This window comes from Oculina patagonica, chromosome 4 (assembly GCF_052425735.1).
Source record: "Oculina patagonica isolate OP01 chromosome 4, crgOcupat, whole genome shotgun sequence".
Lineage (NCBI taxonomy): Eukaryota > Metazoa > Cnidaria > Anthozoa > Scleractinia > Oculinidae > Oculina > Oculina patagonica.
In genome coordinates, this window is record NC_135761.1 from 52,310,733 (window position 1) to 52,328,805 (window position 18,073).

The window sequence follows — 18,073 nt, forward strand, 5'->3', positions numbered from 1 at the left end:
TCTCTTAGCACTATATTTGTTTGAGTCCACACAAGTACATCTTTCCTTCACTGAGACGCAGCAACGATGCTATCATCCAACTCGGTTAAGAATTTCTTGACCGTGGATCACACTTCTTTTTCTCTTCATGCTGTGTGTGGTCCTCTGGTGAACAATGTAAATCTGGCTCACGATTATCGGCCCTTGAAGGCAGTTTTCTTGTAGGTAAAGTGTTACAAAAGCTTGAAATCATGCTCGCGCAGTCGCTCGCGTGAAAACCCCAAGATGGCCGACTTATTATGGCTCTCTCCCAGGTCCCTTTTGGGTGTCATGGAAGCGAGGACAGAGGGTCTTTTCCAAGATGGCGTCAGGTTTGCGAGTTGATCGTACGATATAAATCCGTATGCGATGTGGGTCGCAAGCGCTCTGGTTTAAATTACTCAAGCTATGGAAACTAGATCCTGATGAAGGTTTCTGGGAGAAAAACTTCCCAAGTTATAGAGTTGTAGTTGATTTATTTTTCCACGAATCTTACTAGTCTATGGGCTAGTAGGAAAGTACTTTTACTAGCCAAGCATGAAATTTTACTAGTCCTGGGCTAGTGTACTAGCGTTAGTGTCGAGCACTGTATGACTGACATGTTTAGAAAGGCACAGTTTATAGTTCATGCAAATAATGTACTCCAGTAAAAAAAATTACCATTTGAAGCTAGTAACTCTTGAACTCTTTAAGAACTAAAAATAAAAAGCATTTCAGTCACTAAAAGGATTTTTTTATTATTAATAGTTTATACTAAACACCAAATATGTACATTCTCCACAAACTTTAAATACAAGCTTCACCATCCAATAGATTTATACAAGGTACTGTTCACTAAAGAAGGTACTGTCTTTGAAAAGCTGGTTGCTCCCCGTTGCAATGTTTATAAAAAAAAAAAAAAACGTTTTCTTTTTTCTGTTGAAATCTTGTTATTTCTATGTTGTCAACTTTCACCTCTCCCCACTGTCTTGTGTCTGAAAATCAGTAATTAAAAATAACGAGTAATTTCTTGGATATATATTTTGTTATAAAACTTAATGCTATAAAGTCATGACATTTCGACCTCAGGAGAGAAGGTCGAAACGTCGTGACTTTTTGGCATTTAGTTTTAAAACAAAAAAAATAAAAATAACACAGTATAAATTTACCGTTGACACCATTTTCTATTAGGATATTAAAGCATACCACAAAAGCTCTGTAGGTACCTGGAGCAAGATCAGTGAAGTTCTTTTAAACTAAGATACATCCTTTGTATTGATTCTCAATAACAGGCTTTGTATTCAAACCATACTTAGGACACATCTAAACCTAGGAGGGCTTCAGGAATCTGACCCCTGGTTCTTTTATGCCCCTCTCAAATAAAAAATAAATGAAAATAAATAAGTATCAGTGAATTGTTGCTGAAAAAAACTTTTCTGGGAGATAACCTACAATTTTCCATCCAGGATTTTTTAGGTTGTTCCATTAGGGAAAACCAGTAATGTGAGGGGAATACACCACAAATCTTAACGGCATCACTGTAGTTTGGTCTGCCATCTAAAGCACCATTCATCCATTCAGATTAAGAGGTCTAAAATATGTTGGCAACTTTAATTCTTACTGAGGGGTAAGTAAAAAATGAGCAAAAAGTGGTCTTTTTCTGTGGGGAAGAAGAACATTTAGTAGTTTTCTGAGGGGGGGGGGGGTATGTCAGCACTTTGATTTTTTTTTTTTTTCGAGGGGAAATTCTGACTGACCTTGTCACTGGGGTGTGTGAATTTTACTTTGGAATGGCCCTGATTGGCTACAGCATGCTTAACATGACAAAGTCAAATGGACGTGTTCAGCCTTTAAGATTTGCTCAACTAAAGCTAAATGCCGTGAAGCCAAGATTATTACTGCGGTGACTTGATTTACTCAAACCCAGTTGCCCAGCACCATGGTCAATTTGAATGCAGTATGAAAGCTGTAGAGAACCTAAAGGTTATATATTGGAAGGCAGAAGCTTTATAATTAATTTGATAGATTACCTGAAGGGATGCAGCTTCTCTTCTTAGCTCTTGTACCACTGACGCTAGTGCCTCAGGATTTACTCCTGCTTCACATAACTTCACACAGATTGCTAATGATTCAGGATCCAGGCCAGTGTTTAGCAACTTGGATATTTCGACCAAAGCTAGAAAAAAATACAACAGAACTTTCAAAGTCATCTGTTTAATGTGGGTCATTCCATTTATATCCACACCACCTTCCCCCCTATAGATGAGATTTTCTGAAGGGGCTTTGAAAGTTATTTCTGAGGGGGTAACCCTGTTGGCACTCTTTGATCTTTCAAATATATCTGAAGGGGTTAGGGGAAAGTTGTTTTTTTTTTTTTTCTGAAGGGGTTCTGAAAAACTGGTTTATTTCTGAAGGAGGGGTATCATGTCAGCACTTTAATCTTTTTTCTTAGGGGGTAAATTTTGACCTACCTCATAAATGGGGGGGGGGGTTAAATGAAATGGCCCTAGCCTGTATCATAGAAAATAGTGCAAATGATACAACGGACTGCTGTGCGGGAAGTCGTGGGTTCGAACCCCCAGACCGGACCAACACTCAGGGTTTAAAATAACTGAGGAGAATGTGCTGCCTTTGTAATTACATCTGCAAATTGTAAGACATTCTAGTCTTCTCGGAAAAGGACGATAAACCGTAGGTCCCGTCTCCTGTATCTTCAGTCTTATAACAGGGGACGTTAAAGAACACACACACTATTCGCAAAGAGTAGGGCACAAAGTTCCCGGTGTTGTGGTCTGGCCTTTGTGTAGTAAATTACAGTATGTGTACAGCGCATTTGAACATTACATATGAAAAATGCGCTATATAAATTGATTATCATTATCATCATCATCATTATAGGAGACCTCTGTTGGTGTATAGAGCTTTGAAGCCCTTAAACCCTTAAAATCTATTGTGTTATGCCTCGTTCTACAAAAGGTCCCGACACATGTACATGAAGTGGCCGGGTATTCTAAAGTTGCTCCGGGTTTAGGTCCAAGAAAGACGACCAGCACTTTTGCAACGAAATCAATATAAAAAATATTGGCTTTATAAATGCAATTTAAATCTGATCAATACGCTAGTAGTAATGGAAAACCACTTTATAGTAACCATAGCTTGAATTTAAGATGTCCAACGCATGTAATTATGTCGAATAAACGTATAAAAACTTGTGCAACATACCTTCCATCGCTTCCCGCGCAGAAGCGACCCTGTTTTCCGCCATCTTGGAATCTTGTGACGAATTTCTGCTGGGCAGCGGAGTTCCACTTCAATGAACCTTGGGAGAAAATACAACAGTAATCACTTGATAAAGTCGTTTCAGATACCCTGTGTTTACTAAAATCACTATAGATCAACTATAGATTAGCTTCAAAGATATTTGAAAGTAGCATTATATTGTAGTTTTCTTTCAAAATTTTTTTATAACAGCGCTGATTGATGGTTTCATGCGGTAAAATCGACCTTGATTAATTCTCAATTCTCTCTACCTACAATGTTCTTTTCAATCTCGGCTGAGCGCCAGATTCAAAATTACTTCACAAACCAGTTTGATCTTTCGGAATTTCGGTGTTTACATCTTATAATTTTCTTGTTTATGTGAACTAGTATTTCTTTAAGCGAGTACAAAATGGTAGACAGTATGTCTACATGGTCCTCGTTAGAACTCACGCGCAATCCATTCGACAGTAGCCGAGAAGAACGCACAAACTGTCCGGGATTTAGCCCTTCGATGTTCAGCAACCAAGAAACCCCGGCGAGTCAAAAGGTAAGAGGTTTGCGTTTGAATTAGACGAGGTATTTGGTCCGAAGTTCCATTTTATTTTACTAATAGTCCATTTTTCTTTTATTACCTTTCGATTGTCACAGAAACGGCGTAGTTTCAGGTGGTCTATAGAGCAGATTTCACGCCTGGTAAGGTGGCTAGTTTCGCTTGATCGTTCCAGCCTGTGATCGTTCTAAAAGTTGTGTTTGAAATTGTTCAATTCATATAAGCTTAAATTGAATTAAATCCTCTAAAATTGATGAAATTCACATACTTTTATGATCGATGGTCGACTACGATAGCGAGAAATTGACAAGAAAGATACAAGGTGGTTATATTTTTTTGTGAACTGGACCAGTTGTGGACAAAACACTGCCTCTATGAGCTTTTCCCCAATGGACTTGGATGGTCTATGGACTGCGGGGAAGTGTTCTGTCCACAACCAACTCACTGATTCAAAGCAAATGTTATGTACTTTCATTTTTATTAATAAAAAATTATTAATAATTTAGAATCCTGCTGATATTGATGAATTTCCAAATCAAGAATATAGCAGCACATTTGAGAGGTTAGTTTTTTGATTTGTTGCCACTGTTTAATACAACATAGCTTACTGTATATGTTGTGGTTTGATTTTTATATCTCCCGTTGTTTCAGATTATGAAAGTTTTTACGAGCCAGTGAAATATAAAAATTAAACTGGTTTGAAAAACCAACAATGAAATTCAAACCACAACACATACACTCCCAGGGGGGTACTCCGACTTGTAAATGACGGGGATGATCGAATGAAGGCAAAACTCAGGACCCAAAAAAATCCCTAAGTCTTCCGACATTACCCAAAAAAACCCCTGGACCAAAAATAACCCCCCCAAAAATCCTTTGTCACATATTACCCCAAAATTGCCAGGTGGGGCAATAACGCCGAGCCAAAGCACTTTAGTTTGTTTTAAATACCCTAAAAGATCCCCTATTTGAATCAAGTCACCCCAAAAAATACTTGCCAAATCTTCTTACCCAAAAAAAATCCCAGAATCGAAAATTTCAAACCCAAAAAAATCCTTCGATCATCCCCGTCATTTACAAGCCGGAGTACCCCCCTGGGCATACACTGCTATCTTTTGGGCTTTCACTTCTTATCAGTTTTTATATTTTTTATTATTATTATTATTATAATTTTTTTGATCTACTAATGCCGGTTCTAACCGAAAGCGGGAGGCACCATTTCCAACTTTTTGACATTTCTCATGCCAACAACACACACATTTCTGCATGGAAATTCACTGAATAACCCTCCCTCCACTTAAGGCCTAATTTCCTCAAATTTTGTGTTTTTAATTTAGGGAAGAGGATGAAATTGCAGCACAAAAAGCTGTAGATGAGGTATGTGGTTGATTGGTGTTTTACAAAAAAATAATCAAATGATTAAAAATTAAAATCAACTTTGTTTAACAAGGGTTGCACATAACAGTCTTTCGACTGACGAACCTGTGGCCCTTGGATTCCCGATCCAATTGGAATTTAGAAATGTTGGGTTGGAGGAAGGAAAACTGGAGAACCCGGAAAAAAATCCTCGGAGCAAGGACAAGAACTAACAACAAACTCAACTGACATATAATGCTGGGTGGGTCGATTGACCACATTGGTTGGAAGCAAGCACTCTCACCACTGGGCCATCCCTGCTTCCCCATAAAAAGGGTGAAGTTATGAAGAAGGTCAGCTTAATGCTAGGCCACTAAAAATGCTTGGTTTAAATATATTTTGTCCTGGGTCAGGCAGGTCCATGAGTTCAAGTTTTATTAAATGTCCTTGGCATTAAATCCAGGACATATGGTGAAAGCATTTTCTTGATCTTGCCTAGGACTGATTTGTTGATCCAGTTATCTCATGCAGTCTTCTTTGTACATTTCAGTTTTTCTCTCAAAGTTCCATTGTTCCGTCTCCATGGACACCAAACCATGAAGCTAAACATGTCAAGTTCTCTCCTTTGCCGCCTGCGACTGCCTGTGAGTATGATTGGATGCCGTCTGGAGGGACTTAATGTTCTTTATCAAATAACAGAGTAGTCTAAGAGTTCCTAGTTGTGCACACTAACTTCAATTTGTTTTTCTCCTGACTGGCAGACATTGAAGCTGAAAGTTCTGTAGAATCCTCTTATTCATCTCCTAACTCAAGTTGCAAAGCTAAAGCAGATGGTAAGAAACAAAAAAACTCAATATTATGATTGTAATCCATTTATGATGTAAAGTAAAACCAGCATGCATTAGAAGTGACCAGTCCACCGCAAGATTACAGATTTTTGGATGATGCCAAGGACTCATTCTCTCCCACCCCTTTCACCCCAGGGTCCTAACTTACCATTTTATTGTTGGAGCAAGTCAATTAATCATTTTTCTTTTTTCTTAAATTTCAATATTGATAATTTTGTCATATTGTAGATTTCTTTTTTTCTAAAACATTTTTTTCTCTCTTATTTCAGCAAGCAGCCAGACAAAGCTTTCTCTACCTCCTGACTTTGACTTACAAAATCACTTTGGTAAGCAAAGTGGTGACCCACGTCTAAAAGTAAAAAATAAAGTATATTAAAAAAAAACTATTCATCTTGCCATGGGTGGAAAGCATGTCTCCAGATCTATCAAGTGGTCCAGGTTTGGGCCTTGGTTGCTATAATATTTGTGTTGTGTTTTTGGGTAAGACACTTTACTCTCACAGCACCTTTCTCCACACAGGTGTATAAGTATGTACTGCCAAATTTACTGGTAGGGGGTAACCCAGGTGATGCAACCCTCCAAGTTAACTTTTTTTCTTAACGGCCCTTTGGCGACTATCTATTTAGGTGAAGTCGCCAAAAGAAATTTTGGTCGCCACAATATAACCATCTGTAAATCTATGCACCAAAAAGCGTAAATGAAACAAAATTTTACCGCGAAATTTTTCCCTGGAAAAATTCAATGAAAGAAACAAAAAGAATAAAAAAGATCAGTTTATAAAAACCCAGAAACTTTTCAAAGTGAATCTTTTATGTACAGAGCAGTTTTTAATTTGAATTTTCACTAATGATAGTCTGCTCATCAAGCTCTAAAGCAGTCCTCTTGTTGTCGCCAGGATGGCGACTTGTTCTACAATTTAGTCGCCAGCTCCAAAGTTCTAGTCGCCATGGCGACTAAAATGGTCGCAACTTGGAGGGTTGTGATGGTCTAGCATGTATCCAGAGAGAGAAGTAGCTATAGCCATACTCTATTACTATGGAAACCAGTATGAACCAGAATTACAGTAGCATGGGACACGTACATGACACTGATCATCAACATCAAAAAAGCATGCTAGATATTTATTTCAGCTAAATGTTGATAAGGTGTAAAATAGCCAACATTGTTATTGTTATGACAGAAGACTTTGTAAAAACAAAAATTGTGAGACAATGCATTTCACTTTCAGATCCAGCTTATTACAACCAGGATGGTCTCAATGGCAGTAAAGACATTTCACTGTCTTCACTAAGACGGAAGCTTTTCACACAAGTAGAAAATAATGTCGCAGAGAAGAATCAACTGCAGATACCAACTAACATAAAGTAAGCAACACTACAGTGTGTTTATGCATTGGTTTGTGGCATGCCTATTTTGGGCATTATTTTTATTAAATTAGCACCTTTCTTGATCAGATTTTTCTATCTCCAAGGAAAAAATAAATTTTGAACAATAACTGAAAAATTATAATTTATTGCTTGCATAGCTGGTCATAATATTATATTTTATTAACTGTTTTTGTTTTAACCTTTTTATTTGTTACAAATGTAGATCCATCTTAAAGAGTCCCAAAAGTCCTCTTTTGGTAAGTTGATAATTACCGGTAACCTAAAAGTTTCACCTAATTGTATACAGACACTTAAGTTATGCATGCCCTTTTGGTGTCAGTATTAACCTTTTCCACTGTTTTAAGACTCCTATGCATAGATTACCTCTTTTAGGCACGGGAAGAAAGTTGCTAAGCCTAGCTTTGCAAATTTTTCTACTTAAGTGGGATAGTTTTCATAGTTTTTTTGGTTAACAGAGAATTGTTGTAGTCTTACAGAATGAGCTACATGTAAGTGTTTAAACGGGTACAATCTTGTGGTAAATAAATAAAAATAAAAAAGTCACTTACTGTGCTTTTAATCATACACAGCAGCGTGCCATTTGAAAAAGCTTTTGATTTATTTTTGACAAATTTGGCTTTTGTTTGAACTGGCCAATAAAAGTGTAAGAATTGTGAGAGGCATACATGTAGTTATCAAGTTCCATGTCTGCTCTATAATATTATTGTCAACTCTGCTTTTATCACTTTTTGCACGATTGGCCAATTGAAACAGAAGTTTTCATAAAGATGTCAAAAACTTGTCAAACATTAATAAAAACTTGTGTGATGTGGCAATGGTTCGATGCCCAGGAAGTAATATCACAGGGGACCCAAACGCTGTATTAGTTATTCATAATCTTAAAATAAAAATGTTCTTATTTACCTGCGTTCCTGTGTCTTTTTTCACTGGTTTGGGGGCAATTTGAATTTACAAAGGCGGTTTACGTTGCGAGTTTTAAACGGTAAATCGGTCTAATAGTTAATGTTAGTAACTTGAGTTAATAACAATTGAAACTTGAGGCGCGTTGTATTGACATTGCGACAGATCGATTAGGCCTGTTTCACACTAGCGACATAACGGCATGGACATAACGACATAAAGAAAAGTTTCAATTCTTTCCTTATGTCGTTATGCTTAAATAAAATAAAAAATAAAAATAAATATGTGTTTATAGTGGTCATGCACTTAGCTTCATATCTCAACGAGATAGCTAGTTTACAGGCATGCCACTGAAACAGAGGAAACAAATAATTTATAAATGAACATAACAGGGTTAAAAATCCCAACTGGTAGGAGGCAGACCAGTTGGCTATATACAAAGCGTGGTCGAGGATTTGAACTCGGGACAACCGAGAAACAAATCCAGCTAGTGGCAAGGGCAGGCCTCGAACCGGTGACCTCTGGATTACAACACCAGCGCCCTAAACCACTCGGCCACGCTTGCCTCCTCCAGCTTATGTCATTATGTTCCAACTATGTCGTTATGTTATGTTGTTCACACTGGTGACATAAAACATCAATGTGAGGTGTTTTTTGCATTTGCAAGACCTTGCCGTTATGTCGCTAGTGTGAACCAGGCCTTACCGTTTTCTTTGCTCTGATTCAAACCCTCCAAACCGGTTATATAAAAAAAAACCCACAGGAACGCAGGTAAATATGAATTTTTATTGTAAGATAATGAATATAACTAATACAGTGTTTGGGTTCCCTGTGGTAATATCAACTTTTTTATAATTTTAAGGTCACATCAAGCCCAGTGTCTGACCAATCAACACCAAAACATGCAATGAGGAACAGACACTCAACTGCTAGCACCATGTCAAGTCCAAACATATCTCCAATAAAACCATTTATGTCTGTCCCCGAGACACCCACCTCTGCCAGAAAGGTTTATCTTTCAAGACAGAGTATGAGCCCAATGGAGTGTTCAACAAACGTACTTGACTCATCTGGGATTGAAATCATAGGCGATGCCCTTCCAGATCTGTCTCCAATCAAAGCAAATACTAAAACAAGCTGCAACCACATTGAGGAAATGAACCTCGCAAATGGTACGTTATGTAGCTTGCATGAAGTGTTAACCTCTATAACCAAGGAGTCTGGGGTCGACAACAATGTAACGCATCACTGGTCTTCGAGAATAGCGTCCTTGGCAATATTTTTGCGTGAATATTTTCAAGTGTTTGTCAACTCGTCCTTGAGCAAACGTTTGGCCTAAGTAATTTATCGTTTGATTAAGGCGATCTAGTTGAGTTTAACTGAAAATGTAGCAGCGAGTTGCTTTGCGCTGTGTTGCTAAAGTTTTGATGCAAGTTCGATTGAAATCACACGAGAAATAATTGTATGATGGAAATCGAAGACGAATCGCCGCATTCCACAGGTTTGGTGATTGTGATAACTTTATGTAAACAAGTCTACTGTAGTTACGCTTTTACACCCCAGTAAAGCAAATCGAGTGCTATACACAATTTATTTTTAAATTTTCCTTCTTTTATCTTGACAAGTAGTTATCACTCTCAAATGATCAGTCGTGGCTACTATGAAAATCGTACAATTTTATGGCGAAATGAGCAATATATAAATTTAAAGTAAAGTATTGGAAAATATTGGCCTTCCAACTACACAATGTTATAACTTCTGCAATATTTTCATGCATATGCTACTTATTAAGTCTGTAACTTGATCTTACATCCCAGTGGGTCGTGTAAGGGGAGTGATCGCGAAGACCTAGCTGTGTACATGTAGTTATATGTATAAAGTACTTAAAGTTTAAACTTCTAGCCATTTTACTTAGAAGATGTACCGGTCGGTAGCTAGTGATTACAGCCATCTCAATTTAGCATTACACACTTCCTAAAAGCGGGATTCTAAATATAGGGCCTTTTAAGTGTTTTTCATAGGAAGCCTACGATGGCAGTGCTGAGGGATGTGGCTATATTCACAAGGTACAGAGGATACAATACTGTAGTAAAAACTAATGTCTTTATTTTTCAGAAGCAAAAGATGCAGAAAATCCAAATAATTCAATTGATGATGGAGGTCCATTGGAAGTATCGGCACTGTCTGTAAAGGATGACAACAATGGAGACGACAAGGAAAGAGAAAATATTGATGACGATGATGATGATGATGAGATGCCACCTAAAATCACAATGGAGGACTTAGCTGATGATTTAGATTCCACTGAAGAGAACAGCAGTGGCCATGGTACAGATTCGCCACCGATGAAGTTTGAAGAATTGACTCCAAGGGTGAAACCAGTTCCTGATAAAGCTGTCACAGAAGCTTTGAATGCCGAGAGTTCTGGACATGAAGACATGGCTGTTGAGGAACCCAAGTTTTCAAAGGAGAGCAGTATGGATGTTGAAGACATTGGCTCACACTTTAGTCAAGAACCTAAGAGTGATGACCACGTAAATGAACATTCAAGACTTAGAAAAGACAATGCAAGTAGACCCCCTGCAGGTTCCAGCCACAGAAGTTGGCAAACAAGGGATTATAGTACTGCAGAAGGTTTTCATAAATCTATTCATCTTAATGAACTTGACGATGATGTTATTATGATGAGAGCGAAAGCTGCATTAAGAAGAGCAAATAGGTTTTCTCCAACTAAAGGTACAAGCAGCTACTCCTTTGATCCACACAGTTTGACACTGTCGGATTTGAGTTTAAGCGTATCAGCAGCATGGGATCCAGTCCGTATGTCTACACCTCTAGTCCCGCAGCCTGGTGCCTCCAGTAAATACAGAAGTCATAGAGATCATGACAGTCACTATGGTTACAAATCCATCAGTAGATCACATAGGCATGATAATGCAGGTGTAACGTATGACGAGGAGTCTGGACTAGGCAGAAGTGCTGGGGACATGGGATCACATCAGTTTAATGGGTTTTCTGGGAAGAGACTATCTCCAGCTGTGGAGGATATAATTCGAAGGAGGAAACTGCAGGGAGGATTTGAAGGTAAGTCTAAGGAAGCCGCCGGCTTTCGATTTCCAGGGTTCATACGGGTCCTGGAAAACCTGGACAGTCTTGGAATTTTATTGTGTCGTTTTTCTAGGACTGGAAAGTTCCTGGAAAAAGACTACCAGTCCTGGAAATCTGGAACAACTGAATTCTCACAACTAACATATATATGTGATAGAGTTAAGCACAGACCTGAGGACAATATGTATTTTTTTATTATTTTTGTGAAGATTGAAGGGTATAAATTAACTAGTTTCAGTCTAATATTTTGAGAAAAATTAAATAACGAATTCAGGGTGTCCCTTTGTCGGCAGAGAAGTTTCTTTATCTGAAGAATTCATGCAACTTTAATCTTCCGCTTTAAATAACTCTTATTGCCCCTACCCTACCCTTTCAGTTTGGCCATTTAGTTTTGACAAAACATAAGTTTTTCTAATTTTTGCAGGACGGTACCCATTGTCCACATCTTGGAAGAAATCAAGTTCTCGTGTGTTCCCTTCCAAGTATGACAGCAAGTGGCAGCTTTCACACACTCATCCCATGTCATATGTAGAATGGAAAGCTCTGTATTGGAGACCTCCTGGAGATCCTTTAACGCGGAGAGAAAACAACCAGTGTTACACAAGCCAATATGGTTATGAGACAGACTTCAAAAGGTATGTTAAATAACAAAAACTTGATTGAACAGCAAGGTTGAAAAGGGTAATTATTTCTTTTATCAAATCAATGAGTTGAAGTCTATCCTTGTGCCAATTTTGTCTGTATCATGTGATTAATATAAATTATATTTTTTGATACTGTTTACTAAAATGATACACATAACAGTATTACATTTCACCATCCAGAGACTCTGGAAGGTGAATCTGTTTTGAGAGGAAGTTATCCTACTATTATGCAGACTCCAGCACAACTGAAAACCTTTGCCCTTCTTCTTAAAACTATACACCCCTACTGGTGCGTTGTGAGACATAACAGTATTACAAGTTTTAAACCTGCTTTTTCTGACTGAGTATTCAACATTTAATCTCTATAATTCAATATAACCTCTGTTGGTGATAACATCAATTTTCCACATATATCATCTGGCGATAAAAGTATTTTGAATTAAAGAAAAGATAACTTAGGTATATTGTCTGTTGTTGGTACTGATTTGTCAAGTTACACCCGCTTTTAGTGTTACGTGCATAGCGGCTATCTTTTGACTTCCATGTTTCAACATGCTAAACAAACAAGATGGATTAAAATCCACCAATCACAGCCCACTTGCATGACCTTCTGAACTTGTGGGCTCATTTGCATAAAACAAACACTGGTATGCATCCAGTCTGGAAAACATGTATGTTACGCCGAAGATCTTGGCGGGGAGCCGATAATTTACGCCATCTTCTGGCGTATTTCATAGGGATTTGGCGAAAACTCGGCATATCAAATACGAACTTTCCAGTGTGGGTATGCATCAGTTTTGATTGGCTCATTTTAAACAGCACGTCACATTGAAAGACGATGTTGAAAGATGGATGTTGAAAGATGGCCACTGTGTACGTAATACTGAAAGCAGGTGTAAATTTTATCAAGCTTCAGATGGAAAAAGTCAAATGACATTTTTTTCTGCAGATCTTCATGGCCACCAAGGTCTTCCTCCTCCAAGATGATCTATGGTTCACGTCCACTGTCCCCCCCTGTGACCTTCCCACCAGCAAAGATTCCTAGAGCAGTTCCAGGAGGGTTTGTGTCAAAGATTGCCTTGCCTTCTTATCATGATTATAACAGTGACAGTGGTTATTCAGAATGGCAGCGGAGCGGCAGTCGATGGGAAAACACAGCAAGAAGTCAACACAGTTCAATGGGTTATGCTGGAGAGTTCCGATACTATTAGAGACAGTACTAAACTTATGAACTGTGTACATGTAGGAAGGCTAAGTATTATTTTTTTGACAGAAATTACTTATTGACTGAGTAGGGGGGCCAGGCAGTACTTTTATATTCACTTGACTATTAGTAACGAGAAGGGCCGCATGAGATAGTATTTTTGGATTGAGTAGGGCCTTAAGCCAGATTGATGCATGCTTACTGCCTGAGTAGGAAGGGTCAGTGAGCAAATCTTTAACTCAAAGCCACGATGACCCACTCAGTGCAGCAAGTTCTATTTAGTTACCAAGACTCAACCAAAATTAGTCAATGCAGTGTTTTCTCAGAAAGATTTCTTAAGAGCTACATGAGAAGCTGAAGTGCAAAGGACTGGACAGTAATATCCAATGCAGATTTGCCAGGTCCATTGGCAATTCTCCTGCAATCCACTTTGACTTGCAAAAACTTTTTAGAACAAGACCATTTCTCCTTTCATTAGGTTGGTTTAAATGTCTCCACAAGATTATGGTTGAGTGTAAATAGAAAGACATAGTATTTTTCAAGATGGGATGTAGTTATTGCTTACAATTGATTTTGGGATAACTATTGTTAAGTGGTTTTGGTTGTTTTTTTTTTTTTTTTTTTTCCTCCTTTTTTTTTCCAATGTTAATATTATTGATTCTCAACACAGTCTATTTCAATCATGTTGATTGGCATTGCCTGTTGTATATACATTTCAGTTTTTATTGTAGAACTTCACACTTAGTGGTTTTATAACTCCGTGTTTAATTAACTTTTTTTTATGTTGTGTACATACAGTATTTATCAGTACTGATAATTTTTTTAAGCAACGTTTATGCACTTTGTGAGTGCTTTAAAGCTCTGTGTATATAGTCTCTTGATTGTTGTCCATTGCTCTGACGTTTTGTACACCCACCAGACGAGATTTGCACCAAAACTGATTAGATTAAACAATTCTTTGAATCAGTGTGTTGACCTGTGATTGAAATTCATTAAATTAATATATATTTGTCTTTTGAACCACTTACAGTTGTAATTTTTGGCTAAGAGAAATATTTATCTTTCAAACATTCATTTTGCATGAAGCTTGTCTATAGTATAGCAGTTTCCATATTTTTATAGCTGTACAAAATAAATAAATTTATATTACAAAATGACATGCAAATAATATTGTTTTTATTTGTTTGAAATAAAGGTGAGATTTACTGTAGGCTTGTCAGTGACCCATTAACTCCTAAACTGGCCAAAATTAGCCTTCAGGGGCTATTTTCCTCCTGCTAATTGTGATTCCATCACTTTTCATGCCCAGTTTTTAATAATCGACCAATTTTTATACCTAATCGTACCTTTTTGGTACGCTTCGGCGGCATATCAGGCGAGTTTGGTCGAGCCATGGTTCGTATTTTGGCGAGACGCAGTCGAGCCAAAATACCCATGGCGAGACCAAACGAGCCTGATATGCAGTCGAAGCGTACCAAAAAGGTACGATTAGGTATTTACCGTACCCAAATTCAGCCAAAAGTCCGGTTATATTTTTCGCTCTGTTGAAGCCATGCTTGCAAAAAACGTACTGCAAATTATGTTGACTTGGACTTCAACACTTTTACCAAGTTCTTCTTCTGCCTTTTTTCCACTCGTTTGTTTAGGGTTTCATTCTCTAAATTTTCAAAATCAAAATCAAGCGAAAAATTTGGAAATTCCGACTCCATTTTTTCATTTTCATTTTTTACTCGTCGGCAAACATCGTGCAATTGGCAAGCGCACTCAAGTTTAGTTTTGGCGGGAAAGTTTTTCTCTTTTTACGACCGCTAAACACCGCTAAATTTAAATTACAAAGTTCTGTTTTTATTGGTAAAACCTCCTCCTTAATTCATCGTACAGTAACACTACTTTACTTCAAAGCGACCGTGATATGGGGCATATCAGGTCAGTGACTTGATATCGTAGGATATCAGGACAGTAGATCGCGCTTCTGATTGGCTACTTGCGAATTTGGGTACGGTAAAGTAGTAAACTGGTATAAGGCATGCCAATACAGTCATGATAGAATAAATAAGCAATAACAAAGTTTCAAAACACATGCAGGCATCAGGAAAAAATCCAATAGTCAAGTAAGCGAGTAAGACGAGAGATACATACACTGAACTTATTTATTTGAAAATTACCCTTCATCCCTACCATAAACAATTTTGGTTAAAAATGTAAAACTTTTCTCAATGTTTTGGTGGAACTAAATACCTAAAGGTTACTATTTTTAGCAGCTACTAATTTAGTGATTTTTTCTGAGCAAGATTTAGGGACTAATTAAGTGATTTTCCAAAAATTTTAAAAATTTAGTGATAGCTTGTAAACCAATTTTTAAAAAACATACAGCAAGATGGAAATAAATGTTCAGTGAAAGAACAAACTCACTTAAAATTAAACCTTTGCATTGCCAGAAAAAAAAACAGTCTCCATATTTTCAAGGAATTTTTCAGTTGATGTTATTTTTTTTTTGGGGGGGGGGGGGGGGGGGGGGGGGGGGATTTAACTACCATAAGTTTCAATCTTGCAAACTTCCTTCATACAGTGGTATACCAATTTCTCAAACCTCCAAGGGAAAGAACATTTGGTTTGAGAAATTGTGGTAAAATTGCACTGTTTGTCTAAAGGAAGGGAAAACATTTCTCATTTGCATTGTCATGAAGTTGAAAAATCAAGCTGAGGGTTTGAGAAATTGAGATTCCACTGTACTTCTAAGAGTATAAAGGTCAGGTTCAGCTTCACTTGGAATAATTTGAAATAAGCTTGTGTCACTTATTGAATAACATCTTCCTCATTGTATTTCTACTCATTTATCATATACCAGTATTTCTTTCCTAACACACATTTGCTTGCATACAGAAAAGTCTTCACACCAGTTTCAGTTCCCTCGATCTGTTATCCTAGGCAGTAAATAAAGCTGTTATGGACCATTTACCAGGAGGTAAAGTCCTCAAGCTTTATATCTCCGCCTCAGATTTGCGCAGTGTTTATCATCATCAACTGGTGCAAAGCACTTGCTTAAATAGACTGCCTTATAGTTAATCTATATACACAAAGAATTAGTTTAGATTACTAAAACTAAGCTTATCTTAAAAACCAAAAAGAATGATAAACGAAATCAACCACCTTACAAAAAACATTAGCTACAAACTAGAAACAACGACAAAATGAAATTCCCTACAAAGAAGAGACAGCCTACAACAAAGAAAGAAAAAGAGAAGTAAACAACATTGACAATACGACAAAAAAAAGCAATCACAGGCATCCATAATCTTTTGTCGTCATTTCAAACAACGTTTGATCGGCTAAGGAAAACATTGACGAATTCATCTGCCCATGAATTAACACAAGTACAAACTATAACAAGAACACGTTACATACAAATAAAGAATCAGAATGAATTACTTGCTCTTCATTGACCACGAAGGTCTCAGACTTAAACTAAATGAGTAAATGGAAGTTGTAACGAACTCCATTCATCATGGCGGAAAGTATCTTTTTGAATTTTCCTTTATTGCAAGGCGTTCCTCTCGACCGCGAAAAGCCTGGATACTATTGGACAACCGCTGACTTTTGACCGCGGTCGCTCTCCAGACTTCTGGGTTGTTCTCATGGTCTCGGAAGTTTTCTTTTCGATTCTTTACTCGTTCTTCAAAATTCAAGAAAAATTGAGAAAAGAAATTCATGGGAACTAGAATATTGGAGCAAAGTAAGACATTTGTTAGGAAAATTAAGTTTGATGTTACTGACAGAAATTTTGCCTCGTTGATCGAACTTGAGAAGGCTCAAGGAGGGGCTGGGAAGTTTTTTTCCCTTTTCAGTTTCAATTGTACAAGTTTTTTTTGTGGCTTGTTCCATACATTTCTTTTTAGTCTCTTGCTTTTTGCACGATTTTTCCCACGTTTCATCCGTATAGGACGTTTTTCGGTAGTTGCCCATCCCCCCACCCCCTCCCCCCATAATGGAACTAGACTATTGAGCAGTGCGAACAATAGGGATCATGAATGGTCCCTCAAAATGTCGCAGTGCTCGCAAATGCTCGCAAAATTTTTGTGGGTGCTCGTTTGCTCGTGCTCGCACAATTTTACAAGTGCTCGCATGCTCGGTTTTTAGTGAAGGTAGGTTTTTGAAAAGTGCTCGTTGCTCGCAAGGCTAATTTTTGTCAATGCTCGTGCTCGCAAAGAAAAACGCTGTGCTCGCATGCTCGCAAATGCTCGCAAAGACCATTTGATACCCCTAACAATAACTACAATGCCCTCTTGTATTATCACACCGCATCAGATACAATCCACTGGTGAAGAGCCTAGTCAAACAAAAGACAATTTTCACTCCTGGTGTGATAAAGGTTTCTAGACAATTTTTTAAAACGTTTGGCAGGCACCCTTACGTAAAAAGCTTAAAATCTCAAAATTGAGTATTAGAAATCTCACGAAAAAGTTTCAATGCACAAAACCAAAGATTAAAAAAATATATCGCACTGAATGTTGAATTTGCGCAAATTCGAGAAGAAGACACCAGACTTGTATACGTAAGACACTTACGTTAGTATAAACCGCAAAACAAAAACTAAATAAATTCATCATGCAATCAAAGAAAAGAAGCTAGTGCAAGCGCCCATCAGCCGTGAGAATTCTGCATTTATTGACGTGTCCGATCAGTATGGTCCCCCATTACATACTCTGTACATATTCAGTATTTCTGTGTGTAGGAATCATATGTTTCTTCTCTATTTTGTGTTTTCCGATGTCTTTTCATTGAATCTGATAGGTCTACAATAATCTATGAGATCCATA

At 37.6% G+C, this 18,073-nt stretch overlaps 2 protein-coding genes across 2 annotated transcripts; one reads left to right on the plus strand and one right to left on the minus strand.

Annotated features, from left to right (window-relative positions):
* Window positions 1-735: 735 nt before the first annotated feature.
* LOC144650657 (mitotic-spindle organizing protein 1-like) lies at window positions 736-3,608 on the minus strand. The gene is made up of 3 exons (XM_078510383.1): window positions 3,220-3,608; window positions 2,028-2,173; window positions 736-992 (listed from the first exon to the last, which is right to left on the minus strand). Exons 1-3 carry the CDS (start codon window positions 3,260-3,262, stop codon window positions 969-971), a joined length of 213 nt encoding a protein of 70 aa, XP_078366509.1. The 5' UTR covers window positions 3,263-3,608; the 3' UTR covers window positions 736-968.
* On the plus strand, window positions 3,592-13,841 carry LOC144650595 (uncharacterized). The gene is made up of 13 exons (XM_078510305.1): window positions 3,592-3,805; window positions 3,907-3,951; window positions 4,315-4,370; window positions 5,146-5,185; window positions 5,715-5,808; window positions 5,926-5,997; window positions 6,282-6,338; window positions 7,241-7,376; window positions 7,603-7,636; window positions 9,163-9,472; window positions 10,416-11,384; window positions 11,833-12,043; window positions 13,002-13,841. Exons 1-13 carry the CDS (start codon window positions 3,668-3,670, stop codon window positions 13,261-13,263), a joined length of 2,424 nt encoding a protein of 807 aa, XP_078366431.1. The 5' UTR covers window positions 3,592-3,667; the 3' UTR covers window positions 13,264-13,841.
* The last annotated feature ends 4,232 nt before the right edge of the window (window positions 13,842-18,073 follow it).